The sequence below is a fragment of the Sardina pilchardus genome, chromosome 16, assembly GCF_963854185.1.
Source record: "Sardina pilchardus chromosome 16, fSarPil1.1, whole genome shotgun sequence".
Lineage (NCBI taxonomy): Eukaryota > Metazoa > Chordata > Actinopteri > Clupeiformes > Clupeidae > Sardina > Sardina pilchardus.
The window spans coordinates 24,363,207-24,385,817 of record NC_085009.1 but is presented as its reverse complement, the minus strand read 5'-3'; the positions used below and the strand labels follow the sequence as shown (position 1 = coordinate 24,385,817).

At 43.5% G+C, this 22,611-nt stretch overlaps 1 protein-coding gene across 1 annotated transcript in view; it reads right to left on the bottom strand.

The window, feature by feature from the left end:
• Window positions 1-17,272: 17,272 nt before the first annotated feature.
• Window positions 17,273-22,611, bottom strand: part of LOC134059608 (adhesion G protein-coupled receptor L3-like) — a 138,207-nt gene continuing 132,868 nt past the window's right edge. Inside the window, exon 18 of the mRNA XM_062516052.1 lies at window positions 17,273-20,463. Within this exon, the coding sequence (XP_062372036.1) occupies window positions 19,301-20,463 (1,163 nt within the window). The 3' untranslated portion in view covers window positions 17,273-19,300. The remainder of the gene's footprint in view (window positions 20,464-22,611) is intronic.

The window sequence follows — 22,611 nt, the reverse complement described above, 5'->3', positions numbered from 1 at the left end:
TACTGTAAGCTGTGTATTGGTACAGAATGGTTTCTTTTCTATACAGTGGTTAGTGTGTGCATTACAGGAAAAAATCAAGTAGCCTAAGCAAGACCGTGGCAAAACAATGACATACAAGTGGTGAACATTTGCATTCGTAATAACTGTGATTGCATCATGTAATTCATATGAATTATCCAATAGGTACTTAATTTAAAACAAAACAAATGTTACATGCACTATATTGAGATAAATGAAAGTAAGTTAAGTAAGAGGTTTGATTAGTATTGCCGCAGTAATTGCATTGAGGTACCCCGTAGATACTGTACGTGCCTAAAACTTATCACAACACAGTCTCAAAATGAGTGAGGCAGTTCTGTTGCAGTCCAGATGCATAGTCTTCACAACTGTCATTGATGTCTACACTAAACTTTTTAAAGGGATTTCGTCATCTTTAGTCACTGGATAAAACATTTATGCATTTGTTTTCAAAACCAACCGCATTAAAAAAAAAAAAAAAAAACAGCATAGGATTTGCAAATCTATAATACTCTATTTTGTTAATATGATTTCCTACAAACTGTCTTACATAAATAGATACAATCTTTGGATTAATCATCAGATGACGCTTTAAGCAGCCACTGAATAATCTCTTTATTCTCTTTGATCGGATGTAAAATAAATCTCGCTCAGCAGGTTCATTCAAAATGCATGCTGAATGTAGGGCACAAATCATATTTTCCGTAACCATTTGGCTGGTCAGTTCTTGAGATTTCATCATGCAAAAAAAAAAAGTAACTTTTGGTGCATTTCAAATCATTATCATCATTTGCACGACAGTAAGCAAAAGCATAACTTGTTCAAAATGCTTAGTTTGTGTTATATAAAGGAAATAGTTATGCCAAGCAACAAATCAGTGGCATCTGGATATCCTGTGTCACGGTTTTATGCATTTTGTCAATGTGGCATTTTGTAATGAAAACATACGAACAAGGCTGTGTTTTTTCCCCCCCTCTGTCTGGGATATATCAACAGTAAAAAGTTACACATAACTGTACGCTGAAGATTGTAGGAGATCAGACTAGGATTGCAGCAGATCGGACTCGTGCTGTTTGTGCTGCAGTTTATTGCCAGACCTTGCCATTCATACAGGAGAATAGACCAGCTGGCTTATACAGGAGAATAGACCAGACTGTTTTACGATAAAGCAGTTCTTTTCCAAAAGAGTGTAATAGAAATGGTAACCTTATGTTTGGGATAACGGCCACCATGGTGTTCCATTATTTCTGTATATAGGGACACCAAGGCTGCTGTTATCCCAGTGACCGGTACAGCTGACAGGTATTGAGGTATTATTGGTGTTGAACACTAGTTTGGCCACGCCCACCTTGATCTCCTGTCAGGGAGCTCTAGTCTGGAACACCATAGTTCATACAGTATCTGTTTCCCTCAGACAAGAACACTGTCAGGCCAATCAGTGACGAGAAGGAAGAGGGAAGACAAAACCAAAACGTATTGTGATACACAGAAGCAGCAATACCTGCAAATGTCAAAAAATGCAGTTGGAAAAAAATGCAGACATTTATTTACAGCAAAGGTAGACCCACATACTGTACATTGTTTCCTGACTGTTGATGCTGTTTTTTGTCAGTTTGAAAAGTTTAGGCGAAGCAGGAAGTAATGTTAGGATTATTTGTTCAGTGTGACTGGTAAGGCTGGACCCAATGATTTCAAACTTAGTGCCAGTCACAATGTGTTGGAAACATTTCCCAGTCGAGAATCACCAGACTCTATTCACTGTGTAGATGAGTGAATAACACAGCTAACTCATTCCCATTCTTATTCTCTCTCTCTCTCTCTCTCTCTCTCTCTCTCTCTCTCTCTCTCTCTCTCTCTCTCTCTCTCTCTTCTCTTCCCCATCTCTTCCCTCACCCCTCTCCATCTGGTGTGTGTTTTTGTGCTGTGTTGCCTCTGTTAAAGTGTAGAGCAGACGCACTCACACACAAGTGTGTGTGTGTGTGTGAGAGAGAGAGAGAGAGAGAGAGAGAGAGAGAGAGAGAGAGAGAGAGAGAGTGTGTACAGTATGTGTGTTTGTGTGCGCAATGTGACGACCCTTGAGAGTGAATTGCAGACACTCTCACACTCTCAGATACCCGCACATTTGTGTGGATTTGTGTGTCAAAGTCAAAGCCAAGGCCAACTTTATTATCAACCATGCAACAGCTATTGCACAGTGTATGTATGTGTGTGTGTGTGTGTGTGTGTGTGTGTGTGTGTGTGTGTGTGTGTGTGTGTTTGTGTGTATGTGTGTATGCTATAACACCTTTGTTACGGTGAATACCAGGCACACTCACACTTCTCAGATGGAGAGAACTCATCCTCTGTGTGTGCATGTGTATGTGTGTGTGTGTGTGTGTGTCACTCCATGCCCCACTCTGTGTGCGCACATGTGTGTTTGTGTGTTCCAATTCTGTGTTTCTTTTTTTGTTCCCGCTCTTGAGAGCATGTGTGTGTGTGTGTGTGTGTGTGTGTGTGTGTGTGTGTGTGTGTGTGTGTGTGTGTGTGTGTGTGTGTGTGTGTGTGTGTGTGTTTCCACTGTGCGTGTATTTTCTTGTTACCATTGAGAAAAGTGGTCGTTTTCAGCATTAGAGGAGTATGGACAAACAGTAGTAGAATACTATTTTAAATCATACAACAGATGTATCCGGTCAAATCGTTTATTGACTTCTGATTGGACGAGAGGCATTCCATGAGTCATAACGAGTGGCAACATCACAACACAACTCCACTCAAAACGTTTAACTTCTAGTAGTCATTGTAACATTCCCAACAGTCTTTTTAAAACCACACCAATGTATTGCAAAACTAAAGTATAGTATTTATAGTATAAATACTATATACTGTATATTTATAGTATAAATACTATACTGTATGTCATTTCTGAACAGCTGTACTTCATACAGTATGCAGCATTAACATCAATATCTGCCATGACAATTACCATCACTATTTCACACTGTCTAAATGTGAAACTGGTGTACAGTATAAACTGTACTTGATGGGGGTGCTCTCTACAGTCACAAATCTATGCATCATTGGGGCAGCCATGGCCTACTGGTTAGGGCTTGGGGCTTGTTAACTGGAGGCTTGCTGGTTCGATCCCCGACCAGTCCATTGCTGAAGTGCTCTTGAGCAAGGCACCTAACCCCTCACTGCTCCCCGAGCGCCGCTGGTTGGGCAGGCAGCTCACTGCTCTGGGTTAGTATGTGATTCACCTCACTGTGTGTTCACTGTGTGCTGTGTGTGTTCACTAAACCGGTTAAATTGGGTTAAATGCAGAGCAACGAATTTCCCTCACGGGATCAAAAAAGTATATATTCTATTCTATTCTATTCTATTCTATTTACACTCTCCAACTCACAACTCAACCAGCATCGATCATGAACTTGCTTCATTTGTGCAGAAGCACAACTAACATCACCGAGGCAATTCTCCTTATACAAGCGTTAGTCTCTCTTTACATAAGCTTCAGAATCGTCTCATAATTCCCTTTCCCTCCATATTAGCATCTATCCATTTTCACTGCATGCTTGTGTTGACATTGTTTCTGTCAGGAAGGCCTGACAACACAGTACAGGCTGTTCCATATGCTGTTGTCTCCTCACAACAACAGTTCTCCTCGCGCTGGAGGCGTTCTCTTTCACCGCAACGTTCGCTCACTCACTCGCTCGCTCGCCCGCTCGTCTGTTCGCCCGCTCGTCCTCCGCAGTCCCCCCCTCGTTCCTCTCTGTTTTTCTCTGCATCATTTATAATTAACACGCCAGCTGCCAGACCGGATCAGGCCGACGCTGCCGCCGCGCCATCATCACAGATTTTACACCCAGGAAAGCCGCTCAAACTCAAAGCATGTTGGGACACAAACTCAGGTTCGTTTACGTTACTGCTGTCGTGTAAATCAACCCCCCCCCCACCCAAGGCAGAAAAGTATTCATATAAAACTGCTGCTAATTTTGAATCTAATCTGAAACAGTGAATATTTTGTCTCTGTGTAAAGTGCCTTGAAGCGATTGCAGTTTTATATTATGGAGAGAAATGAATTTTTTTTTAATTTTTTTGATTTTTAATTTTTTTTTTTCTTTTTGAGATACCTGCAGTAGGGTTTACAAAAAAAAATCCTTCCATAAGTTTGAAAGAAGTGTCAGGTCACTAAGAGAGAAATAGAAAAAACTACAGACAGAAAATACATATTCAGTATAATATTTTTTCTACAAAATATCCTTTTAGACGTACCTTGGGACCAGTGTATGTTTTCTGTTGACTAGTGTTGAAGTCAGGGTTAAGTGGCAAAAAGTAAAAAAAGCATTAACTCTTCTCAAACCTAGACAAGAGTTTGGGAATCAGATGGTTTTTGAAAACATTTTTCATCAGCTCCGACAGTGTCATAACAGAAACCTGCCCCTTTGAGAGCAAGGTGGTGTAAAGCCGTTATCATGCCATGGAGAACTTTCAAGGCCTGAAATGGTTGGTGTTGAAAATAACTCTGGTACATAGTGCTGTTCTTCAGTCGTACTACTACCAGCCCATAATAGCTTTATGGTGCAAAGGTTACTAAGGATACCATCCATCCAGGCCAAGGGCTCTCATAAGAGACACCCCTGCACACATTTTTGGTTTCCACGTCTGCTTCAAGTATACTTCAACACACTGCCTGAGGAGATGAGAAATTTCTCTGCTATTAACACTTTGAAAAAAACTACAGAGCCCAGGACTTGCCATTGCAAAAATGTTTTGTACGTCAAAAGAATGTGCGCTTGCTTTCCTAAATTGTGAGCTCATGTTACTAAATAGTGTTCCGAATGTATTAGATTGTGTGTTTAGTATACTGTGCACTTGTTTTACTAAATAGTGCACTTGTTTTGGTAAAGAGTGAAGCACACACTAACCCAGAGTAGTGAGCTGCCTGCCCAACAGCGGCGCTCGGGGAGCAGTGAGGGGTTAGGTGCCTTGCTCAAGGACACTTAAAGAGGAACTATGCAGGATTGGCGATTTCATCTCTGGTTTCGGTTTTGTTTTTCGTTTTCGCTCGTTTTATGCTTGCATTTTCTCTGCAGAGCTTCCCCGACAGCTTTAGCGTGTATATTTATACATGTATAGGCTATATTTAAATATATAAATTGCAAGCGTGGTTGTTCGTCTCAGACTTCCAGATGTAAACAAGGAGCGATCGTCTCCTGTAGAAAGTTGCATAGGGTCTCTTTAAGCCGTGGACTGGTCGGGTATTGAACCGGCAACCCTCCAGTTACAAGCTCAAAGCCCTAAGCAGTAGGCCACGGCTTTTTTATGCCTTTAATTCGATAGGATAGTAGAGACGCAGACAGGAAGTGAGTCATTTTGGACATGAAGACATCAGAGCGCTGACAGTGTGGCGCAGGGATTCCCAGCACGCCGCTTTGAGGAGCTCCAGACTCATGATCGCCCACCCGTCACACACTTATTGGGGCGGATGCCAAATTAAATCTCGTCTTAACGGACCGCTAAGTGATACAATTAGTGGTCGTAATGTGGCACACTATGGCTTCATTTCCGTCAACGCACGAACCCTCCAACACAAACTCATCTATCCACCTGCTTGCCGTAAGTGTTTGGGGAAATGAAAATAATGAAACTGTTTGCTACAATCAACAACAGCAACAACAACAACAACAACAACAACATCAAAGCACCTAAAGGGCTTTACAGTGAAGGGGGAACCTCTCTAACCACCAGCGTGCTGCACCCACCCACAGAGCGATGCAGAGCGGCCATTATGCGCCAGTGCAGCCGTCATACACGCATACAAACTGACATGTCATGACATAGAAATCCCAATCTGTTGTTGTTGTTGTTGTTGTTGTTGATGATGTGGTTGTTGTTTTAGTTGTTGTTGTGCGGGTACAGTGGGTACGGGTTGAGAATGCACCTTCTCCCGCGGGACTCCCGAAGAGATCCCGCAGGCCGTCAAGCCGATTTTTTTCGAGCCTAAGGCAATGTACCCAAACAACCACCAGGTGGCAGAAAGTTTCATCCCGCATTTCAAAATGATGAAGACCGCATATCCGTCAATAGTCGACTCCTTAATCTCATTTAATCATTACAATGAAGGTGATGACTGGCGAAATTATTCAAACAACGTTTCAATGAACCATTGTTGAAATGAATGAAAATGGTTATAGAAAATCGCCTACAGCCTAACGCCGACACAGCTGATTCTTTGATTGATTCTAAGCTGTTTTGATGTAGGGGATGGGTAAACTGGCGCGCTACAAACATGCTACCAATCAAATGTAATATTAGTAGGACTAGCCTACTTAGACACTTTAGTCATAGGCAACGTTGCCATGTTCATTTGGGCTAGAAGTGCTTGCTTGTGGTGGCGCTCCTGTCCGCTGCTTCTCCCGAATTGTGTGGCAAATTTGTCAGCAATCAGCTTAAATGTCAAATCATATTTATTTCTCTTTGTCGCCATGGTATTGGGGGAAACGCGGAGAAACGAGATGGTCAGTCCTCGTATTTTTTCTTCGCGTTTCGTTATAAGAAATATATAGGCCTAAGTAATAGTTAGTCTTCTTCCGTATTGAACAGATAGGCTACGGGACGCTCTTTGTTCCGTCAATGCACACACACTACAATGAAAAACACACAAAGAAATCACTAAACATATAGCCTACAACCTAATGACACTTTAATGCAGCGTTTCTCAAACTATGGGCCGCGAAACGTGGAGACTGCTGCTGGTCCGCGAGACATGGGGTGAAATTAGGTCCGGTGATCTGATAATTTGCTGCGCAATTGACCAAGCAACCGCGGACCGACAGAAAAAGAAAGCAAACGTTGCGGCGGAAATGCTTCCTAATTTGATGTGTTTAAACATAGAGACATACAATTAGGTGTGTCTGTTATTATGATCATTTTCGAGCATGCTTGTCCATAGCTCAGTGACAGGTGTTAATAGCCTTGCCATAAGCACTGCTGCAGGTGCTTCTTTTATTATGCGGTTAGAGCATATAAGCGCTTACTCATATAGACTATAACTCAGGGACAGGTGCAAAACCACCAACTGGGATGGATCGAAGGGCAAGCAAGCACTGCCACACAACGTGAAGGCCTTTGTGTTGTCAACAAAACAGAAAGTTTTCTACGATGGGGAGAAGTGGCCGCAAGGACTGCATCGATGAGATCAACGAATACAGTAATGTTTTACAACCCAGCTGGTATCCGCTGTTCATTCCGACATATCCCCACTCGGCGGTAGGCCTAGGCCTATTTAACTTTTTTTTTTTTTCAAACAACGTGCCAATCCGACATGAGGTCATTAATAGGCTATTAATGTCATAACTATTAGGCTATCATTAGGCTTATATGCATGGCTGTAGGCAGCTATGAGGCCACTGAGATCTGGACCTCATCGGTTTTGTGAAAGCCGATTGGAAATACTTAAGTTTAGAGCGAACGTTTCAACTATGTTTGCCATGGTAGACAAAAACACTCAAATAAAACAATAGCCTAAAAAATAACTGCATGCGTAATGGACACGGCTCTATATCCTAAATAATTTTCGAGGTTCGCCATTTGGTAATATGACCTATCCTTACTGACAATAATTTAGATTAAGCACAACTAAAGTTGCACGAAGGCAAAATACAGTCCTAAAAGCCTATTCTATATAGCCTGGCCAATATTGTAGATGTGCAAAAGCAGCATTTGCGTGCGTGCTTGCCGGTGAGGTGTAGCCTACAAAAATGAGCATAACATCTGATTATTAAAGTATGGCTATAGGATATAGGCTAGAGAAGAGTTGGTTTAAAATTCAAGTGTAGTAAAAAAGTTTGTGCACATCCCCGGTCAAGGTGCAGAACAAGAGTAGGCTAAATCATAAAAAAAAAAATGGAAAAAGGTTCGCACACTTGAAATCCTTCTTTTATAGGATATAGGCTAGAGAAGAGTTGGTTTAAAATTCAAGTGTAGTAAAAAAGTTTGTGCACATCCCCGGTCAAGGTGCAGAACAAGAGTAGGATAAATCATAAAAAAAATGGAAAAAGGTTCGCACACTTGAAATCCTTCTTTTTTGATTTGATTTGGTCTTCTTCAGATTAAAATTCAAGTACGTGCGCTATTTAACCCCTCGAGACCGACTGCAGTCTGCTGACACAGCCAGACGACTCTCCCAACCCATTCATTCGTTTTGGCCGATATAATCCATTCATTCGTTTTGTGCGTAGGCCTATATAGATTCCTGCATGCTGCATTACCGTGACCCTTAGCCTACCTTGTGGATGATTTTTTCTCATTGGAATACAGCAGGACAGAATGCCTTTTATCTAACAAACGCAAAAGCTGAGATTGTTGGAAGGACTAGGCTACTCAACAAACTTGTTTTTCGTTTCTGGGAGATCTCGTTATCGTTTTGGATTGTCGGATTTTTATACTTATTGTTTGGACTTATGGACAATGAACTTTGAGGGGTGGTTGTTAGTGCTTTACAAAGCTTTGTGTTAATAAGTGTCGGTCCTCCTATCCTTCAGCTCACTGCGCGATGCAGTTGCGCATAGTGGCCACGAAGTCATTAACTGTTTACGACACAATACATGATATTTGTGTTTTTCGTTTCTTAGATTTAATGCATGTTTGACATGTAAACAGGCCTTCAGTCCGTTAACTTAAGGCCTTCTTTTGCATGGGGTTGCTCTATTATTATGCACTATTATGTGCGTAGTGGCTGCATAGCCTACTCTTATAATAAGAGGCAAATTGTTACAGGACAACTTAAACTGACTTCCCCAATGCTTCCCCGCAGCACATTACATTTTAATATAGGCTAATATAGGATGAACAAAGTCTATGCTATATTAAATCCAGTAGCCTAATAATTCTATGTGCCACGTCCGATTTCGCAAGTGATGTAGTAGGCTACGTTTAAACATCGACAAATGTCTGTGAGACTACCCATTTCATGAAGAGCAATTGTCTTGTGCGATCATTCCCCCTCCCCCACACTTGTCTAACCAGTTCACTAGACATTATAGCCTACCTGTATGCGGCATTGGACGATTGCCTCCCTCCCCCCTCTCTCTCGACAGACACTTCCTGACACTAGGGCTCGGGATCATGACATCAAAACTTCGCGGGCACAGCCACATTGGCAGCTTCACTCCTTAGTTTACTATGGATTACTATGGATTTACTCCCGCCTTTTAGTGTGTTCCTGTTACTTAGTTTTTGCCTTCTTGGTAGTATGTTGCTGTGTAGTGGGGTGTAACAGTGCAACCCACGATCGCAAGAGGAAAAGAATAAATCGCTACTATTTCTGCTTCTTGTCTTGTGCATCTGAATGAATGGATATTACGTTCAGTGCGCTACCAAATGGCGGCGATATTCCTAGAATGCAAGGCGTGTGCCCGAGCCCTATTATGTAAATGTAAAAATGTGTGTGTGTGTGTGTGTGTGTGTGTGTGTGTGTGTGTGTGTGTGTGTGTGTGCGCGCTGAACCACGAATTCACATATTAACTTTTCTTTTCAGCAGACATCGCAATCATAAAAAAATCGCAAAACTTTTTAATAAAATAATGCCTCTTGTCTTAATGGGTTCCGGAGGTTCGTAGAGTAAGTTTTGAACCCCGGTCGCTGACGTATGATTAAGATGCCTCAACCATTTACGCCACAGTTCGAGTGTCAATTTCTTCGCACTTAGCCAAGAAATATAAAGGATTCAGTCAGTCGAGTTCATTTAGCCTATTCGCGGCATGCACTTGAAACGCCGATCAAAAGTTCTGACATGTTAAACTGACGTTAGTCATTAATTCACCACATGATAAAATGCTGTTATATTGACGCACAGTAGCCCACGGTAGTCTATGTCTATCTCTGAATCAACATGAACATGCATAACGAGATCCATATATTCTAAGTTGCTAGAAACTTCTTTTGCGGAGCTAGGCCTACTAGTCGATGGTTACAATGAATCACCCTCACTGAATCACCCGCACTCCTATCGCATATCTGACCATCCATTGTTATAATGTTACAAAATGCGCGATCTTCTCCAATCATGTAGCCTACGGTTATAAGTAAAGTGACATGATAGGCATGTAGGCCTATTAAAGATATTTCTGTTAAATACGTTTTATTTTCAGTTGTCAAAAGTGGTGGGGACAAAATCTGTGATAAAGTGCTGGGTAAGCTACCCAGCGTCGCCGGTTAAAATGAACATGCCTCCGTTTTAAAATAGCCTAGGCCTATAGGCCTACACATTTCTAAGTATTCCTAACATAAATGTAGCCTAAATGTCCATCTTGTCCCTCTCTTTCGTCTTCGCCTTGACAATAATAGCCTATTCACGGAAATGCGGTCTTGTAACCGTAATGAATTAATGAATTAATCTAAGGTTGCCTATATCGAGTCTTTCAGGTTGAATTGAAGGCTTCTAAAACCATTTTCATTAATTTCAACAATGGTTTATTGAAACGTCGTTTGATTATAATTTCGCCAGTCATCACCTTCATTTCAATGATTAAATGAGACGGATTAAATGAGACGGATATGCGGAGCATTTCTCTCCCTCTCCATTGATCAAAACGTTGCTCTAGCATCTCTGCTGGACTGACTGAGTTATAGGCTACGTCGAGTGAGAGAGCCAGCTGTGAGGTAGGCCTACAATGTAAAACATTCGAAAACTCTGAAACTGCAATCTGACATGCCGAGCGTGATGTCTCTTTTCTCCGCTTGTCACCAGCGCGGTGTCTTCGGGTTTTTCCGTGTTTTCCGGTATGAGCCGAACCTTCCTTTTATTAAGGCGGTCTTATGTTGCCCCCTTGCGGTTGCAGTTTTAATTAAAGTCCCGATGCTTCGGGAGTCCCGATGTGCGGGAAAGAAAGGAGCATTCTCAACCCGTACCATCTGTAAAAGTAAAGAAGGACACGTATATAAGAGGTTTTGGAAGCTGCATGGCGACTGCCTGGTATCTGTGGTCTTTTGTGATGCTAGACCAGTACATCTCCACAGCGGCTGTGACTCTATCTACACATTCAATCTCCTATATGCTGATTCTATCATAATAAAAGAAAATTGGCCAGCTCCCTTGGGCGCCGAGTAATAGAAAAGATTTCTGCCCTTGAACCTCCCTACAGGCCTCGCTTTTGATTAGATGATGCTATCTTTGTTTGGACTTCAACATCAGGGTTAGGGCCATGTTCATATATTTAATTAAAATGCCATCACCAGGGCTGACAAAGGCTACTTATCTAACCTCACCAACCCCCCTCACCTACACACACACACACACACGCACACACTCTGCTGAAATCACGCCTTCAGCCTATCTCATTCTAAAGATTATCGGCTTTGATTGACACTTGAAACATAGCGAGATTGGAAAGAAATGGAGGGAGGGCTAGGAGAGTATAGAGGAGAGGAGAATGAGAGGATTTGAGGAGGAGAGGGGAGGAGATGAGAGATAGAGGAAAGGAGAGGAGGAGGAAGGGAGAGGGGAGCAGAGGAGAGTGAAGAAGAGGAGAGGAGAGGAAAGGATAGGAGAAGAGGAGAGGAGAGGAGAGGAGAAGAGAGGAAACTGATTGTGGGGATACTTTAAATCTAGTCTAGGACTAAAGTCCAGGTGGGTACGTCCAATGGCACAGGCTCCCAGATGTAGTTGTCTGCCTCCATAAAAGCCCTCAGGACCTGACCAAGCACCCAGCTGCTGCTGCACTATTTCTGTAGCGCTGTATCTGAGGCTATAGAAAATCCCCAGGGTCTTAAGAGCACCTAGTATTTCTGGAGTTAGAGTGTTTACAGTGGGCTTAAGGGGCCATTAAAGTAAGGCATGTGAACTCGGGCACAACTCCTTTAACAAACCCCAACAACAGCACTGTGTTCCATCCTGGGCAATCTACTTTTTTTTTATTTCCTGTCCTCTTTTTTTTGCCACGAGACAGAGAGGTGGCAAGCACTGACAGAATCCCATCTCTCCTAAATCAATGTTATCTCAACAGTAAAGTCTAAGGAGGCTGTTTCTTTTATTTGGCAGGGCTGTCGGGTTTGCACTGGCCTGCACAAAGCTTTGGATGACATTGATTCACCTTTCATTTGGGATTCTGGAGGCGGGCTGGGCATTGATTTTAGCGGCCAGAGATATGAAATGGACGGGTTTGAGGTCTGACCTGGCCTGGCCCCCCTCACTCAACGGCAGTATAGAGCTGTGGCTTTGTGTCTCTCACAACCACACACACACACACACACACACACACACACACACACACACACCCAAACGTGCACCTACATACACACACACACACACACACACACACACACACACACACACAGACACACACACACACACACACACACACACACACACACACACACACACACGCATACTCAAAAACATACACACACACACACACACACACACACACATATACACACACACACACACACACACACACACACACACATACACATATACTCAAACACACAGATACTCAAACGCACACACACACACGCACACACACACACACATACAAACATATTCAAACTAAATTCAAACTATGTTTGCACACTCAAGGCCACGTGTCTGATATGGTTTCCGGATTAAGAAAACATGTCATAACATTTTGCATAACATAACAATAAGTATGGTGTGCTTTGCATTCAAAGACATGCTCCAATCAATCCAGTGTGGACAAAAGGAGTTGCACACACACACTCTGACTGATGTGATTGTCTTGTGCTAACTGCTCTTGATGGCTCAATTCATCTCTACACTGCTTTCCTGAAGATAAAACCAATTTTACTAAAGGCACACAGAGAAGGCATCAATCACGGCCTCCTGTCCACTGGCTTCTCTCTTCTTCCGAAGAGCTCCAGCTCGGTAAACAAACACAACTGCTATAAGCTCGTGTGTGACTGACTGTGCTTGGATGAGTGGCTGGCTCCACCTTTTGTTTGTTGTATTATGTCTCTCAGCGTGCTCAAATGCTCAAAGTCACTTGGGGTTGGATATCAATGTCATCATGTTGTCTGTGCTACTCTGACTCATATTCACATATTCTTCAGTGAACGCATACTGTACAGCAAGTGGGTAACCTGATTTGACAACAGCGCGAGACGACAGTCAGGCCTGTAACTGTATTCTATTGGAGTCACATAGTATTGGGGGGGGGGGGGGGGGGGGGTGTAAACAGACACACACACACACACACACACATACACATACCGACACACACAGACACACACGCACACACACACACACACACACACACACACACACACACACACACACACACACACAATGAAGGAGCAGCGATTTCTCTGAGAGGAAAGAAATAATTATGCTGATTCACATACCTCCTCTACAATAACATGACCTGAATCAAACTCAAGCATCCCTGCTATACAAAAAAAAAGGTATTGCACTTCTGGTCCAAGTCTGACGGTCTAGGTCTTGAAGAGGAAATGAAGAAATGCACCACACAAAGACAGGCCTTTATATCTGCTGGACCTAACCACTAGCAAACTGGCTGCATCTTTTTTCCAATTTATTTTTGTCTTTTTCAATTTTAGCCGTGAATCTTTCTTTGTTTTGCCAATTTTTTTTTTTTGTTATTTGGAGGGGGAAAAAAACAAAACCCCACCTGACTGTGTGGCAGCTTCAGAGAGAGTCCCTCAGCAGGAAGTGGGTCATACACGCTGTGTTTTCTGCATAAGAGGCAGGCTCGCCTTGGCAGGCTCTCCCATCTTGCCTCTCTGTTGTTTGCTGCTAAACAATGAAGGCAAAAGAAGTCGCGCCAGAAGACGGATCAGGAGTCCTGCTGAGGTGTTACGTCTACTGGGCTTGTACGACACGCCAGCTAAAACAAAACGTGTGTGTGTGTGTGTGTGTGTGTGTGTGTGTGTGTGTCTTCTACGACACGCCAGCTAGACAAAACACTGGACACACTGCCCACAGACACAGACGTTTGGAATCAACAACACCGGTCGTCTTTTTTTTTTACTTTTGTATGTCTCTCTGCATGTATACCAGAATGTATTTGTATTTATATGTAATATGTGGTCAGTCATTGTATGTCTGTAAGCATATATGTTTGTGTGTTTATGTCCTTTACAGTATATAGTATGTTGTATGTTTTTATCTGGACTTTGAGATGTTAAATTCCTAGTTGTATATGAAAGAGAAATCCCACAGCAACCAATCAACACCCAAACCCTACCATCAACAAAATCGCCAACAAAAGCAATCTTTGTGGGCAGCACAGACTGAATAGCCTCCGAGTACATTTCACTGAAAAATAAATGTTTAGTATAAATTAATTTGCTTCTCTGTCAACAGCTCTCCTTTCCTTTTCTGGTCCACTCAATGTGAACTGTGAAATCAAAAATATCTACATGTGATATGTCATATAAGAGAACTCTTGCATAAAACATACTCTATATTTGAATACTGAATTAAAACAGCAAGATGAGGACATTGCAGAAAATTACTTCATAGTTGTTTGAACCAAGTCACACACAAACTAACTCACAAACATTCCCTGAAAATGTCATCTGTTGTCGAAGGGAGGGCTGAGAGAGAACGAGAGTGAGAGAGCGAGAGAGAGGGCAGTTAAGACTGAGGTGCCCTTCCCTGTCAGAGAGAAGGATATCTCTCATCACCCCATCTTGTCAGGGAGCTATTACCAGAAAGGATTTGTTTGGGGATTTGAAAGTTGGGCTAATGTGTTTCTTCCTTGCCTCTCTCTTTCTCGCTCTCTCTGCTCCTCTGTTGTGGAGTGTGGAGGGTGGAGGAGTGAGTGTGTGTGTGTGTGTGTGTGTGCATGTGTGTGTGTAGTGGGTGGATGTAACAAGGATGTATAATAAACGCTTTGGAGATGAGCACGTGCCACTGGACACTAGTGGTCCTCGTGTCTGATGGAGAGCTCCGCTCTGGAGGAAAGACGTCAGGCGGACACACTCACGCCAGACTGCATGCTGGGAGGGAATTCATCATCGCTCCCAGCTTCTATTCAATCAGCGGGAATTGCCAAGATGACATATTCAAAGCGGGATGACATTTTTTCAATTTTATGTGTTGTTTTTCAAGGGAACATCCTCCATATTTATTTTTTATTTCCGCCCCATGGGGCCAACCTCCAGCTGCCTTATTTGGTTCACTCATATTGAGGATGATCCACTTCAGAAACGAAAAAAAAACAACACCCTCTGCTCTCTTGAATTGTATCTGCATTGCCATATCTACAATTCTGCTCTACTGTAGATCAGCCTTCCACACAGACAAGATAAGACACAGTTGGCAGAGGTACAGTAGTTAGTATGGTAATCATATTCATTCTACGTTATCTTTCAAGCACATCTGGGAACAATACTAAAGTGCATTCTGATATGTACCCCTCAATCACCTCCACGTCATTACAGTGATGGCTCTTGGAGGTCAACACAGCTATCATGACATGTTGTCAATCTCACTGGTTTAGACACCGCAATCATGATGGTTGAATGAGGTCTACTGTAAGTGGTGAGGGAGGAAGAGATAATGGGAGGTGAGTGAGATATATCTAACAGGAATGAAAGGGCTGAGACAGACAAACAAACCAACCAACAAACAAACAAACAAATCAACATCAGAAAACACGAAATAAAGAAACCACATAATGATATGATTAGTGCCTTTTTCAGCACTCTCTTCAGATCCGGCCTCTTCAGGGAAACACCACACACACACACACACACACACACACACACACACACACACACACACACACACACACACACACACACACACACACACACACACACACACACACACACACACACACACACACACACACACACACTGTACCTACTGATGCAGGAAAACCATAGGAGCTAAGGAAGCAAGCACTGGATAAGTGTAAGACTGCTGTGTGTGTGTGTGTGTGTGTGTGTGTGTATGTGTGTGTGTCGTTGAGCTGGAGTAATAACTCATTAATAGTGGCGGCTGACACTCAGGCCCTGAGCATATTTCATTAACTCTCCTCACTTTGGGGACAATCCTGCTGAAGTGTGTGTGTGTGTGTGTGTGTGTGTGTGCGTGTGTGTGTGTGTGAGACACAGAGAGAGAGAGGAAGAGAGAGAGAGAGAGGGAGATGGAGAGAGAGAGGGACAGAGAGAGGGACAGAGAGAGAGAGAGAGAGAGAGATAGGCTCGTCTGACAGCTGACCATGTTCTGCCTCTCCGCACCCTGCGAGATGGTGTGAAGAAGAAGAAAAGAAAAAGAAGCAAAACCATATGAACACCATATTAACTGCACCCCTTTATTTACCTCATAGCTGAAGACATTTAGCAAAGTCAATGTATAAGCCGCGGCTAATAGTCGTGACATTACTGTATACATAATATATCATGATAATATATCATGAAAATGTACTGTGGTGGAGACTTGTGACTGTTATAATGTCAGTGGTGACACAACCATCTTATGTTCACATAGAACATCACACACTCCACTCTTCTATTGAGAGAACATCGAGGCCAGTGCTGTTTCCACGCAGCTTTTAGAAACATTCCGCGAACGCTCGCATTCAGCAGAGGGAACACAGCCTTTTTAGACAGACTGAGCCCATCAAAAACACTCCAAATTGTACATCCTGTATTTATCCAACTCCATGAACCACCTGGCTTCTTCAGTTCACCGCCGCCATCTGACGTCATCAGCTGTTGTGTTGGACAGGTACTTCATGATCTCAGCCAGATGGGGCACCATTTACTTTTCTTTTCAAATATTTTTTTTGGGCTTTTTATGCCTTTAATGACAGAGACAGTAGAGAATCGACAGGAAGTGAATGGGAGAGATAGCAGGGGTGGGATCCGGAAAGGACCACGGGGCGGGAATCGAACCCGGGTCGCCGGTGTACGGTGCAGGTGCCCCAGCCAGTTGCACCACAGCTGGGGCCACCATTTACTTTTCTTTCTGAATTCAAACATGTTTTTGTTATTGTCGGGTGGTTTGCTTGGTGGGTGACTACAATGGGACAAAAACAGAAAAGGTCAAGTTGCTGCAATCCACATCTAATGTCTCCTTGAGACATTGACATTGTGAGTGTGTGTGTGTGTGTGTGTGTGTGTGTGTGTGTGTGTAAGTGTATCCTCCTACCTATCTGTCCCATTTGGACTGAAAACTAGACCTCAATGTAAACAACTGGTGCTTTTCAGGCTTCACAGGAGAATCATTGACCACACAACCACATCACAAACACATTTGCCCTCAGCAGAAGAACAGGGGGAAAAAAACCTCATAGACCGTTTATTAGCTCTTTATCCGTATCAATTGAAATGTTGCCACAAACATCTGTGAAGACATCAGCATCATCTACAGAGTGTATATTCATTTGCATCTAACCATTGATCTCGAGCTGGCTATCCCCACCCCGACCACAATACAAAGCCTGATTGCAAGCTTAAGGTAATGGACTAACGCACTTGATGCTCAACTGGTAACAAGTTACACAGACAACAGAAGCCCTTAGCAATGGCTACGTGGTAAATCTTAATCGGTAATTTATTTGTTGGCAAACAAGTTTCACCGTTACAACAAATATTAGTTATGAGGTCAATCAACTTGAAAACCAACAGGAGAACAGAAATGAATAAATAAAATGAAAAGATAAAAAAAAAAAAAAAAAAAAAAAAAACACGCCACAGCTGTTCTGCATCTTCCTGAACATTAGACATATTGCAATTCAACTTTTTGATTTTTTTTGTTTATTTTCTTAACAAATAAATAAATATTTTTTCTCTACTGGGGAGAGAAAGTGAGGCATGTCCAACTACTCAGCTCATGCCAGAGGGGGGGTTAAAGACATGACACGTTGCCCTCTATGTATTCAATTGGAGGACTCAGCATTAAATCACAGATCTCTCCTCTCACCTCAAATTTCCGTTTAATCTTCAAACTTTGAAGCCTATAAGATCTCATAGATTTAGGCAAAAAAGCATTTGATCATTTGAACAGTTAGCTAAAACCACATCCCTTTCTCATTCAACACGTTTTTATCTACACACAGGAAAATAAAAAATAAAATCATAAATGATAATTAAAAAAAAACAAAAAAAAAACAACGGTAAAACAGTATGAAAAATGATTGAAACAAAACATCAGTGATTATAATACTGAAAATGATAATTGCTAAATAAGCTATGAGTTTGTTTCCATGGTTTTTCCATTTCTGTTGCTTAAGTCTTTGCTAGTGAACTGTGAAAGGCAGAATCGAAAGGAAGGTGGATAAAAAAAGGAAAATAAAGGTACAGCGCTCCAAACGCTTTAATAAAACCTGCAAGACCATCACAACAGAAAGGGACAAAAATTAGCATCTTTTCACAACATTTACAGGGACAAAGATTTCTGGTAGAACAAAAAAGCATACTATGTGCAATGCTAATTTCTGTACATTTACATAGAAATATCTTATAATTCTCTGGTATTAGTTTTTTTTTCCCTCTTTTAATAATTGTTATTAATACAGCAAAAAAAAGGAAAAAAACAAAAAAAAAATATGCTCTACGGCATATATTGATAAAGATGTCCATTGCGAAACTGTTCAAAGTTTTTGTGATTTTTTTTGTTTGTCATTTTTGCTTGATTTTGCTTGACACTGCAGCAAAATGTGCTGTGTTTCACCAGATAGGAAGAAAAGACAGGTTTTTTTAAAAAGCAAATATGGATACAGAAGTATAATAAAATAGTTTTTTTTTGTCACGTACGTTTGTTTGTTTGATTTGATTGTTGTCGTTGTTGTTTATTCTACACACTCAGCAAGTTGCGCAATTGTTTTCAGATGGTTTGCAATTCCTTTGGAACGTTTAGTTACAAGATGCAGTTTGAAATTCCGACCTGGTCAGGTTCAGTTCTCAAGAGCAAAGAGGAGACAAGTTAGTCCAATCAAACGTTTTGCCTCCTCTTTTTGCCTCCTAAAATGCACATTGTTGAGTCCTTTTTTCGCCATCAGAACAAAGATTCGCCACAACCTTTCAATCATTTGGCGTCCATGTTTTTTTCGCTTGTTTGTGTGTGTTTGTGTATATGTTTTTGTCATTGTAGCTGTTGCTCCTGAAAAATACACAAAAATCGGGAGGGGGGAAAAAAAAGTAAGTAACAAACCAAAGAGATCATCTACAACAGCCGACGACTGACCATGAAGAAGAAGATGGAGCCAATGTAAGTGACCAGGTACGGGGGCACTGAAGGGGGGCCAAGGTGTCGTTGGATAGGTGTGTGTGGCGTTTTTTTTTTTTTTTTTTTCTGTCAGGTGATCGCCTCCTATAGGCTGGTGACCAGATGGGATGCCTCAGGGGGGGGCGGGTCCTCGGGGGAGGCGTCTTCCTTATTGGGCGACACGATGAATCCGTCGCTGCTTCCCCGTCCGAGCTGGTAGTAGGAGCTGAGCTGGTGCAGGTGGTTCCGGGAGCCGAGGTTGGGCATGCTCTTGTAGTAGACGTCGTCGATCGGGTCCCCTCCGCTACCACCACCGCCGCTACCGCCACCGCTACCGCCACCGCCGCCCTTCCCGTGCGGGTCCCCCCCGAGCGACTCCTTGCTGACCGCCGCGGTGGTGGTGTCCCCGTCGGCGAGCTCGGGCATGCTGGTGTACAGCGAGTCCCGCTGCGGCGAGGGCGTGTCGTCGTCGTCGCCGCCCTGGGTGCTCTGCTCGCCGCCGCCCAGCAGCGGGAAGAAGCTCTCGCTGGTCTCCTGGGGCAGCCGGCGGCCGGCGCACGAGCCGGAGGACGACGAGAAGGGGTGCGGGTGGTGCAGGTGGTGGTGGTGGTGCTGGTGGTGCTGCTGCTGCTGCTGAAGGCTGTGGAGGTGGTGCAAGTTGTGGTGGTTGTCCGCGGGCGTGACGCGGGGGGGCAGCAAGGGCGCGTGCGACTCCTCCCGGATCAGCTCCAGACCGCCGCCGAGGGTTCCGCCGCCGCCGCTGTCGTCGTCGTGGTGATTGTACGCCGAGGACGAGTCGCCCAGGTCCAAGCCGCCGCCGCCGACTCCGCCGCCGCCGCCGAGCCCCAGGCTCCCGAGGCTGCCCAGCCCCAGCCCCAGCCCCAGCCCCAGCCCCAGCGTGTCCTTGCCCCCGTTGCTGACGTTGTTGACCAGCTTGTTCACGAGGTTGCGCCCGTGCTCGGAGCCCGAGCTGGAGCGGTCGTGGGCGTGGGTGGTGGTGGTGGTGTGCGCGTGGTTGTGGTTGTTCAGGTAGGTGGGGATGTAGTTGGACGTGAGCTCCTTCAGGATCTTCTTCTCCAGGGTGGTCTCCTTGTGGCCGCCGCCGCCTCCAACGCCAACGCCAACGCCGCCGTAGCCGCCGCGGTCGATGATCTGCACGCAGTCGCTCATGTACTCGGCGCTGGCCAGGCTGTAGCTGTTGCCGTGGTTACCATTCAGCGGTAGAGTATCCATAACACTTGTATCCCGGGCATTGTTCAGGAGACCCTCTGTGTTCGAGAAAAGGACAAGAAGAGGATGGAGGGAGGGAGGGAGAGAGGGAGTGGGATGGAGGGGAGAGGAGAGGAGAGGAGAGGAGGGATGGAGGGACGGAGGAGTGGAGGAGGAGAATGGAGGGAAGGATGGGGATGAGGAAACAGAGGGGTGAGTTTATCTCGCCGACAGATCAGAGGGATGCACTTGTGTCTGCCAGCTAATTAAAATCGGCTTAACGAGACCCTCATTAGTAACAATTAAGCCAACAATGCATCAAAAAAGGCACTCTCTCTTCAGTCACTGGGAAGGGGGGGGGACGGGGGGTAGGGGTTGGGGACTCCTCTCAAGAGGGTTTGATTTGTACAGCTGTATGTCGCCTGTGTCCCTCGAATGAGAGGTTGCAGCTACAGTACAAGCTGGCCTCTGCACACTTCAGGCTTTCCACACTTACCTGCCCAACACACACACACACACACACACGTCACGAGTGTGGGGCCATCAGGGCACACAAAGGCATGCGATGCAATGTGACGCCATAACCAAAACAGGAAATGACATGTGACAACCAACAGAGAACACCCAATCAGATAATGTGATGTACAGTATATCATGCTTTACGTAAATGACATTTATGAACGAGTTCATATCGATTTTATATATGAACCCAACTGCGTGCAGAGGAGTGGCTGCAATATGGATGCATGCACCTGGCAACACACACACACACACACACACACACACACACACACATAACACCAATGTTTCAGCTATACTGTATGTGTATATCAGTAAGGGTCCCAGTTATATTTTCATTATCTCAAGAAATGTTTTGGACACTTTAAAGACTAACTAACTAATTTGACAGGCCAAAATGGAGATGTCAATTGGGGTACCATTTCACAAAGTTTATACAAACATACTGTATGTGTGTGTGTGTGTGTGTGTGTGTGTGTGTGTGTGTGTGTAACATTAAGTGCCAAAAATGACTGAAATGTCTGGAATAACAACACTAAAAAAGAGTAGACTTTCTGTTCTCTCTCATGCAGATAAAATGTGCCGGCGAGAGCAACAATTTTCCTGATGCTCCTCAGTGCTCCTCATCAAAACACTGCATTCCCGTTAACACATGTGCCTGTCTGCACGCATCAAACGGTAATTGTTGCAGTGAAGGCACAGTTATTTGGCATTTTGCCATAATACAGCACAACAATTTGAAGATGCCTCATCAAGGAACACCTCCGCATATCAATTATCCTCTGAAAGTGCGACGGCACAAAAGCTAAATGCCAATTTTTGAATTAATTTGCAAAAGTAGGAGGACAGGCAATTTAGAAATCCTCCAGAAGGAAAAAAAAAGAGAGAGAGAAATTTCAAGGACTCTCAGGATAATACTTCTGCACCAAGTTAAACATAATCAAGGTAATTTGACGATAAACTGATTTTGTTCAATTGCTTTGAACCTTGAACTTTCCAATGTAGTTTCTTGATGTGTGACATTTATCAACAGTAATTAAATGGTACCAATTTAGCATGTCTCAGAAACAGGAATTTAATTTCTCCAGTTTTCTTTTGAAAGCGACTGTGAATAAAGAAATATTACAATCCAGTTGATGCTATACAAAATAACTAATTGGTGGCATCTAATACACTGGACTGTAAAGGTTGCTGCAATTCAAATCTGAATAGCCTTTACAGAATTCTTTAATTCTCCACTTTGCAAAGTGCTGTGTGATTTCTGTGTTTCTTTTTTTTTTTCTCTTTGATTGATATTGGCACAGAGTGAAAAGAAAGCTGAGGTCATTTACATTTGGTAAGCAATGTTTAGTTTGACTCCCATACTTGTCTCTCTGTAGGGCTCTATAGGGGACGGCATGGGAAGAGAAGAGAAGAGAAGAGAGGAACAAAAAAGAGAGAGAGAAAGAGAAAGAGAGAGAGAGAGAGAAAGAGAGAGTGGTAAGCACACAGTGACAGGTAGCGGAAACACATGCTCACAGATTCATGAGATGCTCTGAGACAGACTCCAGAGTGACCCTCCTTTGTTACCATGACTACGTGCTCTGTCCCCACACACACACCCACACACACACACACACACACAGTCTCACACACAAACACAAAGATGCACACACACACACACACACACACACACACACACACACATA